Source organism: Corapipo altera, unplaced genomic scaffold (genome assembly GCF_003945725.1).
Source record: "Corapipo altera isolate COAL_440 unplaced genomic scaffold, ASM394572v1 45, whole genome shotgun sequence".
Classification (NCBI taxonomy): domain Eukaryota; kingdom Metazoa; phylum Chordata; class Aves; order Passeriformes; family Pipridae; genus Corapipo; species Corapipo altera.
The window spans coordinates 18,029,742-18,047,566 of NW_020884877.1; the positions used below are offsets into that span (position 1 = coordinate 18,029,742).

Here is a 17,825-nt window from a genome sequence, read left to right on the forward strand (position 1 = left end):
TAACCAGCTAATTCTTGCAGTGGGTTGTAAAGATGAACAAGCTTGTATGTTAGCAGAACATAGGCAATGTGGAGTTTCAAGTTGTAGGCCCTTTACAGAGAGCCATGTGATATATTAAGGTAACAAAATGGAGGCTTTTGACTGCCATAACCCAAATCATCTTAACTAATAAAATAAAGAAGCATAGTATGTTAAATTCTCCAAGCTGATCTGATTGCATTTATCAATTTATTCATTATAGTATTTTCCATTGGCTTCATCAAATGAAAATTTAGCAATACCTTGTAAGAACTACAGCAGGCTTAATGAGTTAGTTTACAGCACAAGGTATGAAAGGTTTTATACCTTGCCTGCTTGTTACTGAGGTTAGCAGCATTGCAATTTGGGGATGAATTTTTAAGCACAGCGTAGCAAAATTTAACCTTTGGACTTTGTTTCAGCCCTTTTTTTTCTGTTAGTGTGAGTAAAATTTAAGTCTGACCATTCATGATAGATGTCTTGAAATTTCTAGCCATCTCTTTGACTATCTATTTCTGCATCAAGGCAAAACCAAGAATTATTAAAAAACAAAGAAATGAGATCTATTTTCTTTTCCTCTGATTTTTAATGATCCTTGTCTCAGAGTCAGGTTATTAGTCATATGTGATCTTCAGAGCAGTGCTCTTTTGGAATAAGTTTCTCTAATATATAAAATTAGGGAGATGATACATTAGTAATGATTTTGTCATATATTCTTGTTGGGTCTATGACCTGGTTCCAAAAGAGTGCCATAAACACCTCAACAAATTTATTAACTATAGAAAATATTACCAATATAATCTGTTGGTACCTCTTAAAGCAATTTTTTTTTATTTTCAAAATTATATTCTAAATTTTAAAAAGTTAAAATCTAGTAATTATCTAGTAATCTCAGAGGCTTTTTTATTAAAGTAGTCCGCTGCAGATCTAGTAAATCTTTTATAGTTATCCATTAGGTACAGATTTTTTTCAGATGAGATATTTTCCACAGCTTCTCAGCTGAAGAGAACAGTTAAGCTAACAACATAAACGTCTTAGGATGGATTCCAGGGTAACAAAATGGAAACCATATGTTTCATACTTAATGCGTGTTTCATTACAACCATGACACAAACATACATGCTTTCTGGAAAACACTTGATTTTTTTTTTTCTGTTTATAAGATTTTATGTACTTAATGAAGGTCTTTTAATTAATCTTTAGGTTTTAGGTAATCACTTTAAAATATACACCAGATTTTTCAAAGCCTCTGCTTGCCATCTGATGGATATGATATCTAGGTAGGAGGGGCAAAAAGAGAATGTGAAGTCATGTAAATTCATTTTCCCAATGAGCTTTGATGTCTGATTTAATTGTCTTCTTGAGTAGATGGAGAAGCTGTAATAATTAACTATAGTAATCTAATGAATAGTTTCTTAATTTTTTTCATGGTGTATATTTTTGAATCAATTCCTCTGACAGTTGCAATATTGCTAATATTGCTTTCTGTTAGCATTAATGAAAAAATGTGCACCAAAATACCCAAGAGTTTTGACTGACTTTTCTGACATTGTCAGAAAAGCCTTCTGACCTGTGGGAAGTCTGTAACTATAAAGTTTGAATTCTGGTGAAATTTGTTCTACTTAACACAGGGAGAGTGTTTGAATTACTTAAGAGACCAACCCAATAAACAGTACTACAAAACAGTCACTAGGGACTACGAGTTTAGGTACTTTGATTTTTGTCTATTTTGAGCCACTGGATTTTTTTCCCCTGGGCAGTGTTACTCTCCTTTTGTCTGAAAAAGCCGTATCTCCGCTTAGATGCTCCAGACTTGGAATGGCCAGTCACAGTTGTTTTAACAAGATCAGCAAATCAGACTCTTCACCCAATGTCCTTAGTGACCACTGCAGCTGCTTTAGTTTCAAAGGGGGAATACATGCCTGTTGGCAGGGTTTATCCATGGGAAGATACGCCCAGGGTGTCAGGCAGCAGCATGGCTCCTCAGTATTCTCACCCTCCTCCCAGATATGGTGGTGATTCCTGACCTGCAGCAGCTGAAGGGGAAGGAAAATGTTATTGCTGAAGCCACCTTGTGACTCTGGCTGCCATAAAGCTCTTTTTGTGATGTCCTGCTGTAGCTATATGTCAGCAAGTTCATCTGCAAATCCTAGTTTGGTGGAAGTGGTTCAGATTTGTATGTATTAAAATTTTTTTGCTTGTTTTGTAGAGATAACTTCAAATTGTAATTCTATTGTTTTGGTTTTTTAAATATAATAAATAATTAAATTATTATTGTTGTTGTTATTATTATTTGTGAGCTTTTCCTATCTGTGGGGTAAGATCATACTGTACTTGGCAGTCTACTTCCAAGATGATCTGACTCTAAAAAAATCTAATCTCACCTGCTATGGTTTTCTATTACTGAGCAGATCAGAAGGGCCTAGAGCCTGAAATATGGCTCCAGGCCAAATCCTGCCAACTCTGTTCCAGGGGAGTCACTGTTGGTGGCCACCTCTCAGGAGATGTCACGATGATGATGTTGGCAATGGAACCCTGTGTCAGTCCATGACTTATGAAACTTTGTGTCTTTAGCTATCTGCTCTTTCTGAGATCTGAATTGGGAACACTTTTCTAAGACAAAGCAGCAAAGTGTTTTGCTGTGTGCTGGTTAACAGTATCTTCTGGTCACTGCTGAAACAGAAACGCCTCCAACAATTCCTTTTGATCAGAAAATGAGGCTAAGAGCTTATGTAAGAGGATACTGTGTGACCAGGGGATGGGAGTAACTTTTGGATGGAAATCTAAAATGGAGTTAACAGGCTATTGCCCCTCTGTTCTCTTCCACTTGAAGATTACTAGTGTTAAGTCCATCTTTTTCAGGGTACAAAACTAGTAGCTTCTCTCTTACTCAAGAGATAAGGTATGGAAAGAGCAGATACCTGTCTTGCAAGAGTACTGTTATTTCTAAGCTAGTTAGTAAATGGTGAGTGTCTAATTTTTATTTTCATTAATTTTAATTTATTGAAATTTCTTTTATTAGTTTATTGTGCTTGCTCCTAGAGGAGTACTTTCGTTGTAAACCAATAATAGTAAGTTCAAAAGTCGTGATTTTCCAGAGCTGTGCAGTCTTAGATAAGATTAGTAGTAGTATTGGAGAGCTCTGACCATTTTTTTGTTAGAAAAATTATGGTTGCTGACAGTGATTTTTCTGAGAATTCTCTTCTCTTCCCACCACCCCACAGGTAAAAGTGAGATAACTCTAGGTTTCTACACTGTTCAGAGCAGACAGAATGTGACTCTGTACAGGAAAATAGATGCACACAGAAAATCTACTGTATATCGACATTTTGAATAGATATTTTAAAAACTGAGAATCTGTAAGAGATGTTTTAAAAATGATGAGGTCCAAATGCTATGGAGATATGAGACACCTAAATTCTGATAGGTTTTTGACCTTGACTTTAACATAAAGCATTCGAGTCACTGCCCAGACCAAGTTCTGTCCCATCAAATGGTATTAACTCAGTTCACCTGTAGTTAGTGAAGCAACTATGTTTCAAATGGAAAGTTGACTTTAATTCTGATTCTTCTGGATTTAAACTAATGTGTAGATATAAAAGGTAAAAAAGAGCTACTGAATAAGAATGTTAATAAAACCCACAGTTCTTATCTTTCTATCTATCGAACTTAAGACAGTAAGAGAATCATTGTGTTTGCAGCCTAGATAAAGTCAGCAAGAGAATATCTATGTTATACTGACAGCAAGGTAGAGTTGCACAAGCCAGCCAGAATAGCAGTCTGGCTCTGGCAGCTCAGAGTTCATTGAGTGTTAAAAAACTCCCTTCCTTGTGTAGCAGTGACATTTGTACAACCATATTGTCCAGCTCATCGTAGATTAACAGATTTCTGAGATAATATAGTGAAAGCTATATCTACTTGTATCTACTAAAACTATTCTACAAATGGAATTACCACTTTTTGCAAAGAGCTTGCAATGTACTTTAGGCATCACAAGAAGGATTAACATACATTCCAACATTCTCACAATTGAATTTCAACCATGTGTTTAAATGTCGTGTAGTGTCCTCTCTTTAAGATGATTTAGCTGTCCAAGACCAACACAACTGCTATAGACTCTGTGACCCTGGTCCTCCAGACTTGGTTATTGGAGACTTTTTCTTGTTGTCTCCTCTATTCTCTTTATCCTCATGAGATTTTCTTCTGTGTGTACTACTTTGCTATAAGATGGTCAATGTAATTTATAACTTAAACAATTGACATTCATTATTTTCCAGTTTGTGTTTTCCTGATTTTTTTTTTCCTATGGAAGCACAAACTTATTTTTAGTAAACATATACTTCTTATAATAGAAGCCATAAAAGTAGTCCACGGGCATGTAATATTTCTGTGGTCAATGAGACTTGTTAATTTGAGCCAAGGAATGCTGTTCCATGTACTAAAGTGCATTTCTGGGGGAAGACTCATTGCTTATCCATTTAAAGATTTCCCCAGAGTCATACATTTTTAGGACTTAGGACTTCAGATTCATAATGTTACAATTTCCTCCTCCTTAAGATTTCCCCTTCTGCTGACAATTAAGTGTGATCCTCCTTATATTGTATTAGCTCTCACATTTGCAAGTTACTAAATGTTTTCAGATATATTAAGCTTGTGCAAAAAATTAGGGCCATCTTAAGAATTTTTTTCTTATCCAAATTTTGCCAGAAGGATGTCTGTGCTAACAATGTAAAGTATGTTGTCCCATCACATACTGATTTCCACCATTCTTAAGATACAATTTCTATTTTCTGGGGAGCAGTCTATTGCCTCTCAAAGCAACAGATCAAGCTCTCTGAAACTCATTACATGGGGCTGGGTTTTAGTTTGTGATGAATATGAGCCCATCGTCTGAGTTCACGTTAATCCTCCAGAACCCTGAGGTGACCTGAATTTGTAACCTTTATATTTTTTACTGATGGTTATAAAGGCAGAACTGTGATGTACTCTCCATGTGCTGGTAGCTTTATCTTTCTTTCCTAAGTTTTTATATTTTACACTTACTTTAGGTGAATTTTTTCTAAGCATATTTGGAAAAGATGACCTGTCACACTATATAAAATGTGAACCTGGGGAGGGAAAAGCTGCTTAGCTGCTTGTGCTCATCTCTGTAACAGAAATCAAGGCTTTTCCACAGCTATCAAGCATAATGTATTAAGGGCAGTCTTCCTTTATGTTGCTGATAAAGAAAGTGGTTTTGAGTTAGCAAAAATGAGAAACAGCTAACTTCTTTGAGTTTTTTTTTGGTACTTGTCTTTACTGTGAAACCTTCTGGAGAATTAAATCAGTTTTCATTCCTACAGAATAAAGTAAGAAAATAAGTTTAGGTTACCATGGTAGCCAGCGCACTTAATCTGACTAGAGAAGGTAGGCATGGTGCAATTTTTTTTTCTGCATCTGGGCTTCTGAATGCTAAAGAACAGATGACAGACAAACTGGAGCTAACTCAAGCAGATTTCTACAACAGTTTTTAGCAACTGTCTTGTAAGAAAAGTTTTATTTTTACCTAGTTTGTAGTACTTTTTGTAGGTAATAGTATTAAATCCTACTGTAATAGACTTTTAATAAATTTTCATCCTTTCATTTGTAAAAGTTCTTACAAGTCATTATAAAATAAATTGAAGGTAAGCTGAATTTTGCCTACCTGGGGGCTAAATGACTATCACTTCAGTAATTGCATGTGTATTAATAAGGCAGTTAACAACCACTTCCCTTGAGTACACAGCTTCAACCCACAAAAGTCTTATCTCAATAGCTAAGTACTGCTGTGGCTTGTTCTGACAAGGGTCTGGTGCCTTGTTATGAGCTTTGGTGGGTTCATTCAGAGCTCCCAGGGTGCCCTTCTGGCAAAGGGAAAGCAAGATTGCTGAGGAATAAAAAGAGAATATATTATTGCAGTGATAGTCTGATTGCAATCTTGATCACAATGCTTATTGTAGTTAAATTCCTCTTCTTAATACAGATGTGCCTGTAAAAATGAATTAAAATGTTTAGCTTATTAATCATACACAGTTCTGGAGAACAAGTGCTGATTAGGGTAGAGATTTTTCCCTTGAATTGTGTTGTTAACAGTCTGTGGTCAGACAGTATTAAAACTGTGGCTAAAACAGACATATTTCAGTGAGACACTGGCCAACTGTAAATTTTAAAGTAGTTTCTATATGAAGGCAGACAAGCATTTAATCCCTTCCCTATCAGTCAGAGGATCTTCCATGCTGTGAGCAGTGCCTAGTCACATGTTTCTGAATGGCTATCTGTTCGCTCTGACCTTACACAGAGCAACAGAAACCAGATGTCTTATCATTTTGCCAAGTTTCTTGCTTGCAATTTAGGAACGATTCCACACGCACAGGGAGGTTTTTGTTAATTTCTTTCAGATGATGGTAGAGCACTTTGCATTATGTTGGACTCCTGATCACCTCTTTCTACAGAAATAAATCTTAACAGTTGATCATTCCAATCACTTTTATAAGAGATGCTGTATCTCATAGTCAGCTTGTTATGTTAGTGCTGAAAGTGTTCTTTAGGAAAAAGAAGGGGTGCTCTGCAAAGACATTGTTCTGCACCTTTGTATTATTATGTTCTGGGGACACATCTAAAGGCATTTGTTGAGAAAAGACCAATAGAAACTTGATGACTTGCATTGCTAAAAACATGACTTTCTAGTTCCCTCAGTAATGTAAATACTTAGAGTAACCCACAAATTCCCTGATATTGCCCATAATCTGAAAATATTTAGCAATTTCAGTGTCTTTCAGGACATGCTGATAGTTCTGTTAACTGAGGAGAACCCTGTGTGAGATAGCAAGACTTTCAAATTAAGCAGTTTTTCTAAATTGTGTAGAAATTATATATATATTTTCAGTGGTTTATATTTTAATGGTGACTTGCTTGCCCAAAGTAGGAGACTTTCCACTGACTTTAGTAAATATTTTCGATCATTTCTATAAAATAATGCAAATAATTTCAAGAGATTTTGATTATTTCTATAAAATAATGCAAATAATTTCAAGAGATTTAAGATTTCTAAGGTGAAAGAGGCATATACAATTTCATGGATTTTAAGCACAGGAAGAAACGCCTGCCTTTAAAGCACTTAGAATGATTACAGTGTATAGGCAAGGTTTGAGCTGAGATATATTGGAAGGTATTTTCACTGGTTTCACTTTTTTTGCTTAATTCCAGAAGAGGAATTAAAAACTCAGATATCTAAGGAATTGCTTTTGTCTTTTGAAACAGAATCAGAATAACCATGTGAATTAAGCTACGGTGAGGCAGGTTTTGCTAAGGAAGGAAGTCACAGAACTTAATGTATTAAACTCCTGCTTGCTAGACAGACAGAGGCATGGGTTAAAAAGTTTGCCTCTCTCATAACTTCCTGAATTTTTAACTGTTAACCATTTTCCATGCCAAAATCTTGTATAAAAGCAAACATCTGTTTGCACAGTGCCTTTTGTGTAAGATAACATAAAGATGGATGGGGAGTCCTAGTCGTGGTTACTACTTGGAAGTCAGCTTGGCAATCCAGCATGTTTTAAGGGGAAAGAAATAACTTGCTGATTACAGTCTCCCAAAATGTACCCAGATAGCTGTTTCAAGGTTTAGTAGTCGTGTGGACATGACAAAAGCTGCATGGTGAAATAAACTGTAAACAGGAGGAGAGGAGGTGTCTTCCACATTAATGGGTATAATTTGTATACCGCCAAACTGTATAAAGTTCCAAATACCCTCTAGAAAGAGTTCAGTCTTGCTTTGCATCTGACTTCCAACAGTGGTTGGGATTGTAAATGGTTATTGTAAATGAGCCCTTTTGAGAATGAATGGCAGTCTCTTTTCTTTTCCTGCGATGTGAAGAAGTGGATTAAATTAATCTGTCCTGACCTAGTTGAACTTGATGATCCTTATGGGTCCCTTCCAACTTGAGATATTCTCTGATTCTATGATTTGTCCTTACAGCTGAACTGCTACTGCTCCCCAGGGTGGCCATGGGTTTGCACATGCAGTGCAGATACCACCTGGGTGCACTGTGGAATGTGTTTGTTGGCATTTCCACTATTTTGTTCTGGAAGAAATATAGATGGAAGAAATTTCAACTTGTATTTCAGGATTTCAGTGAGACATCCTCATGTGCTGGCAGCTTTTTTGCTTTTCCTCTCTCTCCCCTGTCTGCCATCTTTACCAGTTCTAGCTATAGATGTGTGAAGTGTCTTCAAACTCTGCTTTGTCTGCTGTGGTCTGTATGTTCTGTCCAAAGATCAGAAGCAGAAATAACTGAGTCCCTGGGAGCATTCAGGCTGTAATAGACTCCGATGTGGAGAAAGGGTCAGGAAAGCAGAAGTAAGTCCTTTCTAGTCAGCCATTCAGCATGTACTTGATCAAAGCCCAGTAGGTAATAATGCAAAATGTGGATTGCTTCATGGGCCACAAGTAAAATTTTTCCATCACAAAATGCTTTCTGTTCAGAGAAAGCAATTTCCTTAGAACAATTTCCTCAGATGCACTTCTCTTTTCCCTCTGTTCCTAAGGGATTTGCAATGTGGGTTTGTGGTGAAGTTGCTAATATTCTTTCAAAGTGGAGCATTGCCTTCTCTAACAACAGTGTTACATGATTTTATGGCATGAAGTTTTCTCTGGTAGGCACATAAGTACAAGAATCTAATGTGCCAGCATGTACAGTGAGTCACAGTAGGTCCTCGTGTCCCTTTTGGGAAGGAAAGCTCATGGTCTCTCATCCTGAATACAGTGCCAGTATAATGTGGAAGTCTGGTAACCTTGAGGCTGCAATAGGAGCCTGAGAGGAGGTGAATGTGCTCTACCCAGTTACGTGAACAGGCTTCTCTGACATTCTGTACTTAACTGAATTTCTTTCTCTGTTGGGTGTTTCTGAATGTAAGCATTTATTTTTTTGCATGTAAATTACATTTTTATTAGTGTGAACAAAATGGAGCCTTATCTTTCCCAGTGTTAGACTATCTAATGAGAAAATTTTTGTAATATAATTCATACTTTCTGTTATTGTACAGTAAAAACATTAGCAAATTAGATGAAAATATGCAAAGAGTCTCACTTTCCAGCTTATATGCTGTCTTAGGTTATTTAGGGAAGTTTTAGGATATTTGTATGAAATGTATTTTACAGCTTAAAATAAAAATAGTAAAAACTTCAACATTTTTCCTTTCAGATACTGTTTGGAATTTCAGGAAATCATACTATAGCTACAAATGCAATTTTGTAATGTTCATGACTGAAACCTCCTATGAAGCTTTTGCTAATAGACCTCATTGAAGAAGGAAGCTAAGCCTACATATCTCAATTGCAAAGCAAAATTGCCTAATACAGTCAAAGTAACTAACTAGTTCTAAAAATGTGAAAGCTGTTTTTCATCTCACATTCCCCCCTGAGGAAATTTGAACTGAATGTCAAGATTTAACTACTGTAATGTAGGTTTTCCCTCATGGTCGAACACTGCCCAGCAATTAACATTAATGTCAGCTCTGGCATCTCAGTGAATTAATTTTCTTGTCTTCTCTTTCTGCTGATTTTTCTAATTTGAAAAAGAAATCAGGTATTCTAAGATAATTTGAATCCCTAAGTTGTCTGTGCACTGCATAGATTCAGTACTATTTTGGGAGGGGGATGTTTCCACTAAATAACAAAAGAAAAGTCATACACAGTAGTCAAATGCCATTTGTAATAGACTGTAAAGGGGCTTATGAGGGCAGCGCTTTGGAGTTGGAAAAGTTTATTTTGTAAGTATGTGGGATTTCAGTGTGGCTAAGACTTGTAGTCATATCGGTGGCATGGGCATGCACATCAAGAGGATGTAATGGGAGAACATTTCTTATGGATTCTTTGATGCTCAAATTTCTTCAAAAACTCTTATAGAAAACTTCAAAACGTTAGCCCTTTTGAACTGAATGTGAGGCTTTGGGTAAAAATGCAAACCTGAAGGTTTTTAAGGACAGAATTAGCTTCCCAATTTTTAATTTTCATTAGTTTTTGGAACAGGATAATTTATTTCTCTCCCTAAAAGGTGCGACCTCCCACCCCAGCCCCAATGCCTTTTTTTTTTGCCTTTTTTTTCTTTCCTATGGAAAACTAACCCAAATTGAGAGGTGATATCCAAGATAGCAAGATAATAAATTATGCAATATGCTACCAAAGGTACTGAGATATTATTAATGTAAGGGCAGCTTAAGCACAAATTGATGCCTAATCTTCATGAGAAGATATCACCATTCATACAGTACAATCACTATAACAGTTGCTTCAGTTCCAGTAGGCAAGTGTTGTGGTTCTGTTTTTGTTTTCTGTTGTGATTCAAACTTCCTTGTAAGTCATTTAGTCCTCTTGTACAAAATAAAAATATATCGATGACTATACCAACAAATGCATTTGGACCAACAAATGTGTTAGGACAAGAGACAAGAGGCAGAAACTGATGCACAGGAAGTTCCACCTGTATATGAGGAAGAACTTCTTTACTGTGCTGGTGACTGTGCAATGGAACAGACTGTCCAGAAAGGGTGTGGAGTCTTCCTCACTGGAGATATCCAAGAACCATCTGGACACAATCCTGTGCCACATGCTCTAGTATGACCCTGCTTGAGCAGGAAATTTGGACCACATGTGGTCCCTTCCAACCTTACCCTTTCTGTGATTCTATGAAAATTGTATTTGTTTCAGATCATATAAAAAAGTGAATGTTTGCATCCTACAGAGACTTAAATCTATGCAGGGAACTACAATAATGACATCAAGGTTTTGCAGAACTTTAAGGGCCAGGTCATATAGATCTGTGTAGATTAAGAATGTATTTCAGCACAGAGCAGGGCCAGTGATTACCAGTATGAGAGAGATGCTCCCAAACCACAACTGGGAAATCTGTAGAAAAATACTGGAAATAATCAATTTCTACAAAAATATTTCTTTGAGATGACATTTCACGGTACATACATAGATCACACACAGTAGATAGCCTAAGGTCAGGGAAATGGCAAAGATGCGACTATGTTTGTCTCCTCCCTAATCGTTCATCTCCTGGCTGCCTTCCTCTCTCTTTTTGTCAGTTTCTAGAGAAAGTTTTTGAAAGACTTTTGTATTGTCTGAATGCATAATGTAAAAGTTTGGTGAAAACTCTAAAATGTTCATGTGTGGGAGAAGACAGTAGTGTCCCACTCACTTCGGTATCTTATTTTTATGGTAGCATTTTGGGAATGTACATACTCTTAAATGCACTGTCTCATTTTCTCCTCATATTATTTTCATATTGTCATTCCAATCTTTTCTCTTTTTAATTTACATCTGACTTTTTTAGCTCTTTCAACCACTCTTGCATTTCCTTGTTTGCTAACTTGTTTTCTCTATCTCATTTTTCCTTTTTTTTCTTTTCAGAAAAATCTGAAACATGAAGTTGTAAAATGGACTATAAACCGGTCAATTATTCACCTTTATCTCTACTTAAAAATGTCATTGTCAGCAGTAATAGGAGAAGGGAAACTTTCTCAGGAATGCTGCATGCAGTGTCACAAGATGGAGATCACTGATACTAGGGAAGAGTAGCCTTTAGAAAGGGGCCTGAGAAGTAAAAATCTGCACCAGAAGTTTTATGTAATTGGTGGTTTATTTGATATTCAAAATGTCAGTGGTAACAACAATAAGAATTGTTTCTAATTTTCTTTCAGCAACAAGAGCAAGACCCGACAAACTTATACATTTCCAATTTGCCACTTTCAATGGATGAGCAGGAACTTGAGAACATGCTGAAACCATTTGGGCAGGTTATCTCCACGAGGATACTGCGGGACTCGAGTGGGACCAGCCGTGGTGTTGGCTTTGCGAGGTGCGTCAGTGGTGTTAGCCTTGCTGGCAGCCTTTTTCCTTTTTATAATTGAAAGGGCAGGAATAGGAGGAAAAGGCAGAAATTATTGAAAATATTTAAGTTTTTAAAGAGAAGGGAGATCTAGATGGAGATATCCAGTAGGATTTTGTTAATTCTTCCTTTGGTAAAGCAAATATGGCTGTGTCTCATCTTGCTTAGATGGCTAAATCTTAATCTATTGCTCTTACTGGACAGCTATCTAGAATAAGAGTTCACTCTAAACCACTTCCTCCCCTTCTCTGTACTTCTGCTTTCTCTTCTATCCCTGAACCAGTGAGCAAGAGTTATGCAATGCTTCGCAGAGACTTCTCCTGTGACTTTTCTGGCTTTTGAAGTTTGAATCCGAGGCAGGAGACCATAAGGAAGAACCCCTTCTTCCCCACCCCCTGCCTTTTATTTTCTTTCTTTTTCTTCATTAGCTCCTTAGAGAAAATGAACTCATCATTGCCCTTTGAACATCAGCCCTTTGAATTTTCAGGCTCATTAACATGATGTCAACTGGGAAAGAAAATATTTTTATTCACTTACAGTAAATCTCATCTTAAAATATTTGACTGCTTTGTGAAATATCCCACCCAAATCAACAAGAGAAAGTATTTTCCATAAATTAGTAGATACCTCCCAAATATTCTGTCCATGTGAGTCTACTTTTTCCCTAGTTAATTCAGGGTTTTTTTCTGGGATCTCTTCATCAAAGCCTTTTCTGTGCCTTTCTAATATTTTTTCTATTTATTACTAAGTCCTGCTTTAAACCTTGTATGACAATCACAATTTATAGCCTTTAAATTGAAGGTTTCTATCGTCAAAAATAGGGACATGCTTTGAGCAAAGAATTGGGATTCTCAAAATATGTTGTAAAATCTCTGTGAAGTCAAATTCCAGTAATTCAGATGTTCAGCCAGTATTACAATAGCTCTGTATTTGAACAAGTAGCAGAATCTAAAATTAGTGCACAGAAAAGAACTGAACAAATTATATCTTGTGATGAAGCCAATATTTTTAGGGTTTGGTTTTCCTGTGAGTTGGCTGTGAGTATTTCACAGCACTGTGATTTTTATTCTTCTCTTTTTTTTTTAATCTCTTCCCTCCCAAACCCTACTTTCCAGCTTTAATTGCTTATCAAGCTGTCCAGTTTCAAGAAGGTATAACAAAGGAACAAAATAGGATAATATTCATTATCTATGTTTAGAGTTTATCAAATTTTCTTCTGTTTAAATAAATCAACAAATATTTGTAATATTTTTGGTGTAAAATTAAGTGGCATTTCTATTTCATTCATACACTTGTATTTTATATATAGCTTTTACTTTTTGGTACTGTGAAGGGTAGAATCCAGTAACATCTAAGCTAAAATTTGGTAGGCATTTTGAATTCTTTCAATCTCTTCTCCCTAAACTTGCTTACCAACTCTACCTTGAATCAGTGGTATGGTAGGAAAATATATTTTTTCTAATATAGCTGGAAGTGTTTTAGAATCACATGCAAAAGTCCAAAAGACTTGTATGTATCCAAAACCTCACTTCTATTGAAGACTTTAAAAGAGATTAGTTTTCAAATATTTTCTCAGCAGTTTCTGTATTATGCAGTATAAGTTTTATATATGCATATATGTGAAGTTATTTTTATATACATATATATATAGTATACATAAGTTATTGAATAAGCTATTGCGGTTATATCTAATTAGAACTTCTTTCCTTATGCAAGGTGAACATTTTTCTTCTACTGGAACATTTTTGGATAAATATTAATTAAAGTTAAAATTGTCCAAGAAACTTGTAGACATTAAATATAGATTTTAATTTCTTCCCTTTGGGAGAATTTTATTAGATTAATGAGGAGTAATGTATTTTATCAAGTCTAGACTTGAGTCTGAAACTAAATTATATTGTTTGTTTTATGAGAGACAAAAAAATTAGATTTCTTTGATCCAACAATCCAAAACTTCTGAAAATTCTCTAAAAGGTATTTTTGGAATAATGAGGAAAACTTCTTGTTCATTCTGGCATTTTGCTTGTTGTCTGTAATTACATATTGTCAGCCTGTGCAGAAAGGTTATCAGAATTAAAAACATGCCAAGACTTAGTAATTTTTAGTCCCGTTTCTTTGCTGCTGAGTCCATTGGCCTAATTTGTGAATATGAATTATAGAACTTAATGGAAAAATAAAAAGAAATTGTCTGTTTGACATTACCATATATCATTTTGCAGACAGCTGCAAAATATGTTCATCTTTTAAAATAAATTTTGTTTTACTTGCACATCTCATTCATCCATTGCAACTTAGTCCAAGCTGACAGTTAGGACAGACACATCTACACTGCAATGCAAGGATGTAGCTGCAGCCTCTGGAACCACTCCCAGACTGGCAGTAGCTCACCAGCAGCCTGCTCAGTCTATTAAGTCTAGATCTAACAGCCTAAATGCACAAACCTGTTCAGGATTTTGGATGTATTCTCAGTAGCTATCACAGCTATTGGTTCCTGTTTTGAAGGTAACTAGGAAACAATTGAATAGGAGTCAGGTACATCATTTAGTTGAAATGATGTGTATAAGCTGAAAGCTGCAAAGTCAGTTTGGGTCATTCAGTCAGCCATGTTTATATTTGAGTTTATTACTCTTAAAATGTACAGACACTTCAAAATCCTTTATGAAGAGTGGCATTAACCTTTGTTGTGTGGACACCAAGGGTTCGGTTATGAGTGACAGTGATTCAGTCTTTCTGCTTCTTTCAAGACAGCAAAGGTACTTTACACTGTAGCTGTCCGAGCTGCCTAATTTCTAAGTAAATAGGAGTATAGTATTTTCAGTTTGGCACTGACTTTGGTCTCAGAGTGCATAAAATGTTAATGAGCTTAGTTTTACCTTTCTGAAGTTATTTTTTCTTAGAAAACATCTTCTCTATTGCTCACACACGGGAAAGCAAGCCACAATAGTGAAGTGAAAAAAAGCAAGAAATATGCTTTGATAAAAGGCAAGAAATACACTTTAAGAAAAATCACAAACATGGGAATGTGGTTGAGCGTTTAATTTATGTAAATTATTCTTTATTTTCTTAGGATGGAGTCAACAGAAAAATGTGAAGCAGTGATTGCTCATTTTAATGGAAAATTCATAAAGACACCAGCAGGAGTTTCTGGTATGTTGCATATATTTCTAACAAGATGTATGAATGGGTTATTGCTTACGTGCTGGAAGCCTGTTACACTGATTGTTGTATCTGGCTTCTCATTTAGAGGCAGTCTTATTAAAGTTAAACTGTATCTTGCTGGTTGACTATAATACTGACTTGCTTGGAACACAGTAAATCACTTTTCTGTTGTAAACCTTTTCTAGGAATCTAATGGTGTTCTCTCCTAGCAGAGAGACAAGTAGCTTAAGCTAGCTATGCACAAATTTATATCCCACATAATCCCAGTTGAAGTCAGGAAACGTGTATCAGAACAGAATCTGACTGATTGTCCATGAACAGGGTTTTTTTCAGAGACAAAAAATCATCTACTTTTGTCATCGGTTGATGATTTTTTCAAAGTATTTTCAAAAATTTATTTAATTATAAAAAAATTAGGATCTGCAGCAGTGCCTTGCAGTATCATTCACTGAGGAGCTGCGACTCTCAAGTCAATGTAGGTTTTGAGGTTCTTCAGGAAACTGGAAGGAGGTCAACATAGAATACTGCTTCTAGAAATATCGTGCAAGGCAAAATTCAGGAAAGCTGTGTAGTACGATTTTGTTGTCACACCAAGTTCCTCATCAGTTTGCTTTGTCAGCACTGTTCTAAGAGACAAAATGTGTATTCCATAAACAGTGAAAAATGAGGAAAGGAAATTCAGAGCTGCAGAGTAAAATAGAAAGAGGACAAGAAAGAAGGGAAGAATACATGCCTGACATTCCAGGCAACTTTTGGTAACCATTTTAATGAGAATCCCAAGTGGGAATTTTACAAATTACACTGTTGATGTGGTCACTGAAGCTGCTTTTATCCTGCTGGTGAAATGTTGTCTGTAGCCAGACCCTGTAACCGAGGAGGAGGAAGGTAGCCCTCAGCAGGCAGACAAGAATGCAGCTTGTTTAGTAAAACTACATACATGCCTCGTCCCTGAAAGATTGCACCAGTTTGAGGCAGTCTGTGCTGCAATAAGGATGGAAAGTGCTTCAGAGCACAGGAAACCACTCCCTTCAGCAACACTAATCTAATACAGGATTTTGACTTCCCTGGCTGGGTTTTTGCAGACCCTTTGCCTTGGGATTAATTGCTGAGATTATTTAGTTAAAACTTTGTTACAAAGTTTTCTTAAATTTAAACGCTCTGTTACATTTTTCCTTTGTTACTTTATTATATTTAGTTAAAATGTTACGGCTCCTATGTAGAAACAGAGAGTAAAGACGGTAAAAAACTGTAACAGAGCCTCCTATTAGCGCTTTTTAGTTTTTTAATTTTTTATTTTCACTTGCATTTTCCTCTTCTCAGTGAATGAGCCATCAAGCATGTCATTGCTAGTCATATTCTGGTGGACCATTGCTGAAGCTGCACCCTTTTGTGGTTGGGTTCAACCAGATAGAAATGAAAAGTTGCTGCAATTTTTACAGTGTGGAAGAAACATTTACCAGAAAAATGTTAATAATTAGGATTAAGAAATTTTCACAGAACTGTCCATTGTCTGAAAGTGGAAACTAAAGAGGGGTCTCAAGATGTAATCCACTTCACAGACTTTAACTTCTAATGCTTACTTGGCAAAGTAGTTATCTAGGCTATCTATCTAGAACAGGACAAGAAACACACACCTCCAAAGACTGGTGATATCGTTGCTGTCAGCTATTCTTGTGATTATGAAGGGTGTCTAGATCAGTCACCCAGATAACTCTAAACATCTGAAAGTCACTTAAGTGACATGAGTTTCACCTTTCATAATACTGAAAAAGAGACAAATAATTAATTACATAATGGAGTCATGAGAACATTGTTTTTTAAAGACCCTCGATTTTGTTGTGTGAAGTTTCATTGCTCCTTGCAAAGGTTTTTATGGAATTCAGATTCTTCCAGGAGTTCTTTACCACACAGCAAGCACATGTCCAGTAATGCAGTCATATTAGAGAATTCAACTTATGCATAATGATATGCTGCAGTCTACCAAAAAGTGGGGCAGAGTCATGGTGCAACTGAGATCTTGGACTACCTGCGCTGAGAAAAGTGGTTGTAGTGGGAAACCTCTTGGACAAACAAAGGTTAGGAAAAGGTTTTGAAATAGATTAGCATCTTTTGGGCTTATGGAGGAGCAAGTTCAAAGACATGCAAAATAAAATTGTAGAACTGGAACTATGTTTAAATTAAAACCTTGTGTCCTAGAAACTTAGCTAAAATCAGCAAAGGGAACTGGCTCTAAAAACACTGTTATCAGGATGAAGAGGATAGGAGAGATGGGCCTGTAATGAAATAGGTGTGGGAGGAAGAACATCTGTTCAACAAAAACATGCTTTTATAATGCAGCTTTGTTATTTTAAGTAAGTTTGGGTTTAAATGGAAGAATGGGTTAAATGGTTACAGGAAGCATAGATGAAACCTTCTCTGGAGTATGAGAAGACAGAACAGAAAAACCTATAAGAATCTGGGAAGGCCGAGGATAACACAGCATGACCACAAAAGTGTTGACTCTAGAGTTGAGTGAGTGATGATACTGAGCAAGCTAAACCCAGATGTAACAGGCTATTCAGGCTTTATTTAGCTTAGTGAAATATATTCAATATTTAGTGTGTCCCTGTTTGTCTTCAGTAAAGAACAGGAAGGGTTACCTTAGAGAGCAGTTTGAAATGCACTGCAAGTTGGTGTAATCCTAGAACTGCTAGAAGTGATATATTAGTTTCACTCTTTGTTGTTGGGGTTTGTACTT

The 17,825-nt window shown here is 36.2% G+C and overlaps 1 protein-coding gene across 4 annotated transcripts in view; it reads left to right on the plus strand.

The window, feature by feature from the left end:
- RBMS1 (RNA binding motif single stranded interacting protein 1) overlaps window positions 1-17,825 on the plus strand; it is a 145,479-nt gene that overhangs the window by 107,548 nt on the left and 20,106 nt on the right. For all 4 annotated transcript variants that reach the window (XM_027636962.1, XM_027636963.1, XM_027636964.1 and 1 more), the window contains exons 5-6: window positions 11,742-11,899; window positions 14,997-15,076. In XM_027636962.1, the coding sequence (XP_027492763.1) occupies window positions 11,742-11,899; window positions 14,997-15,076 (238 nt within the window). The remainder of the gene's footprint in view (window positions 1-11,741; window positions 11,900-14,996; window positions 15,077-17,825) is intronic.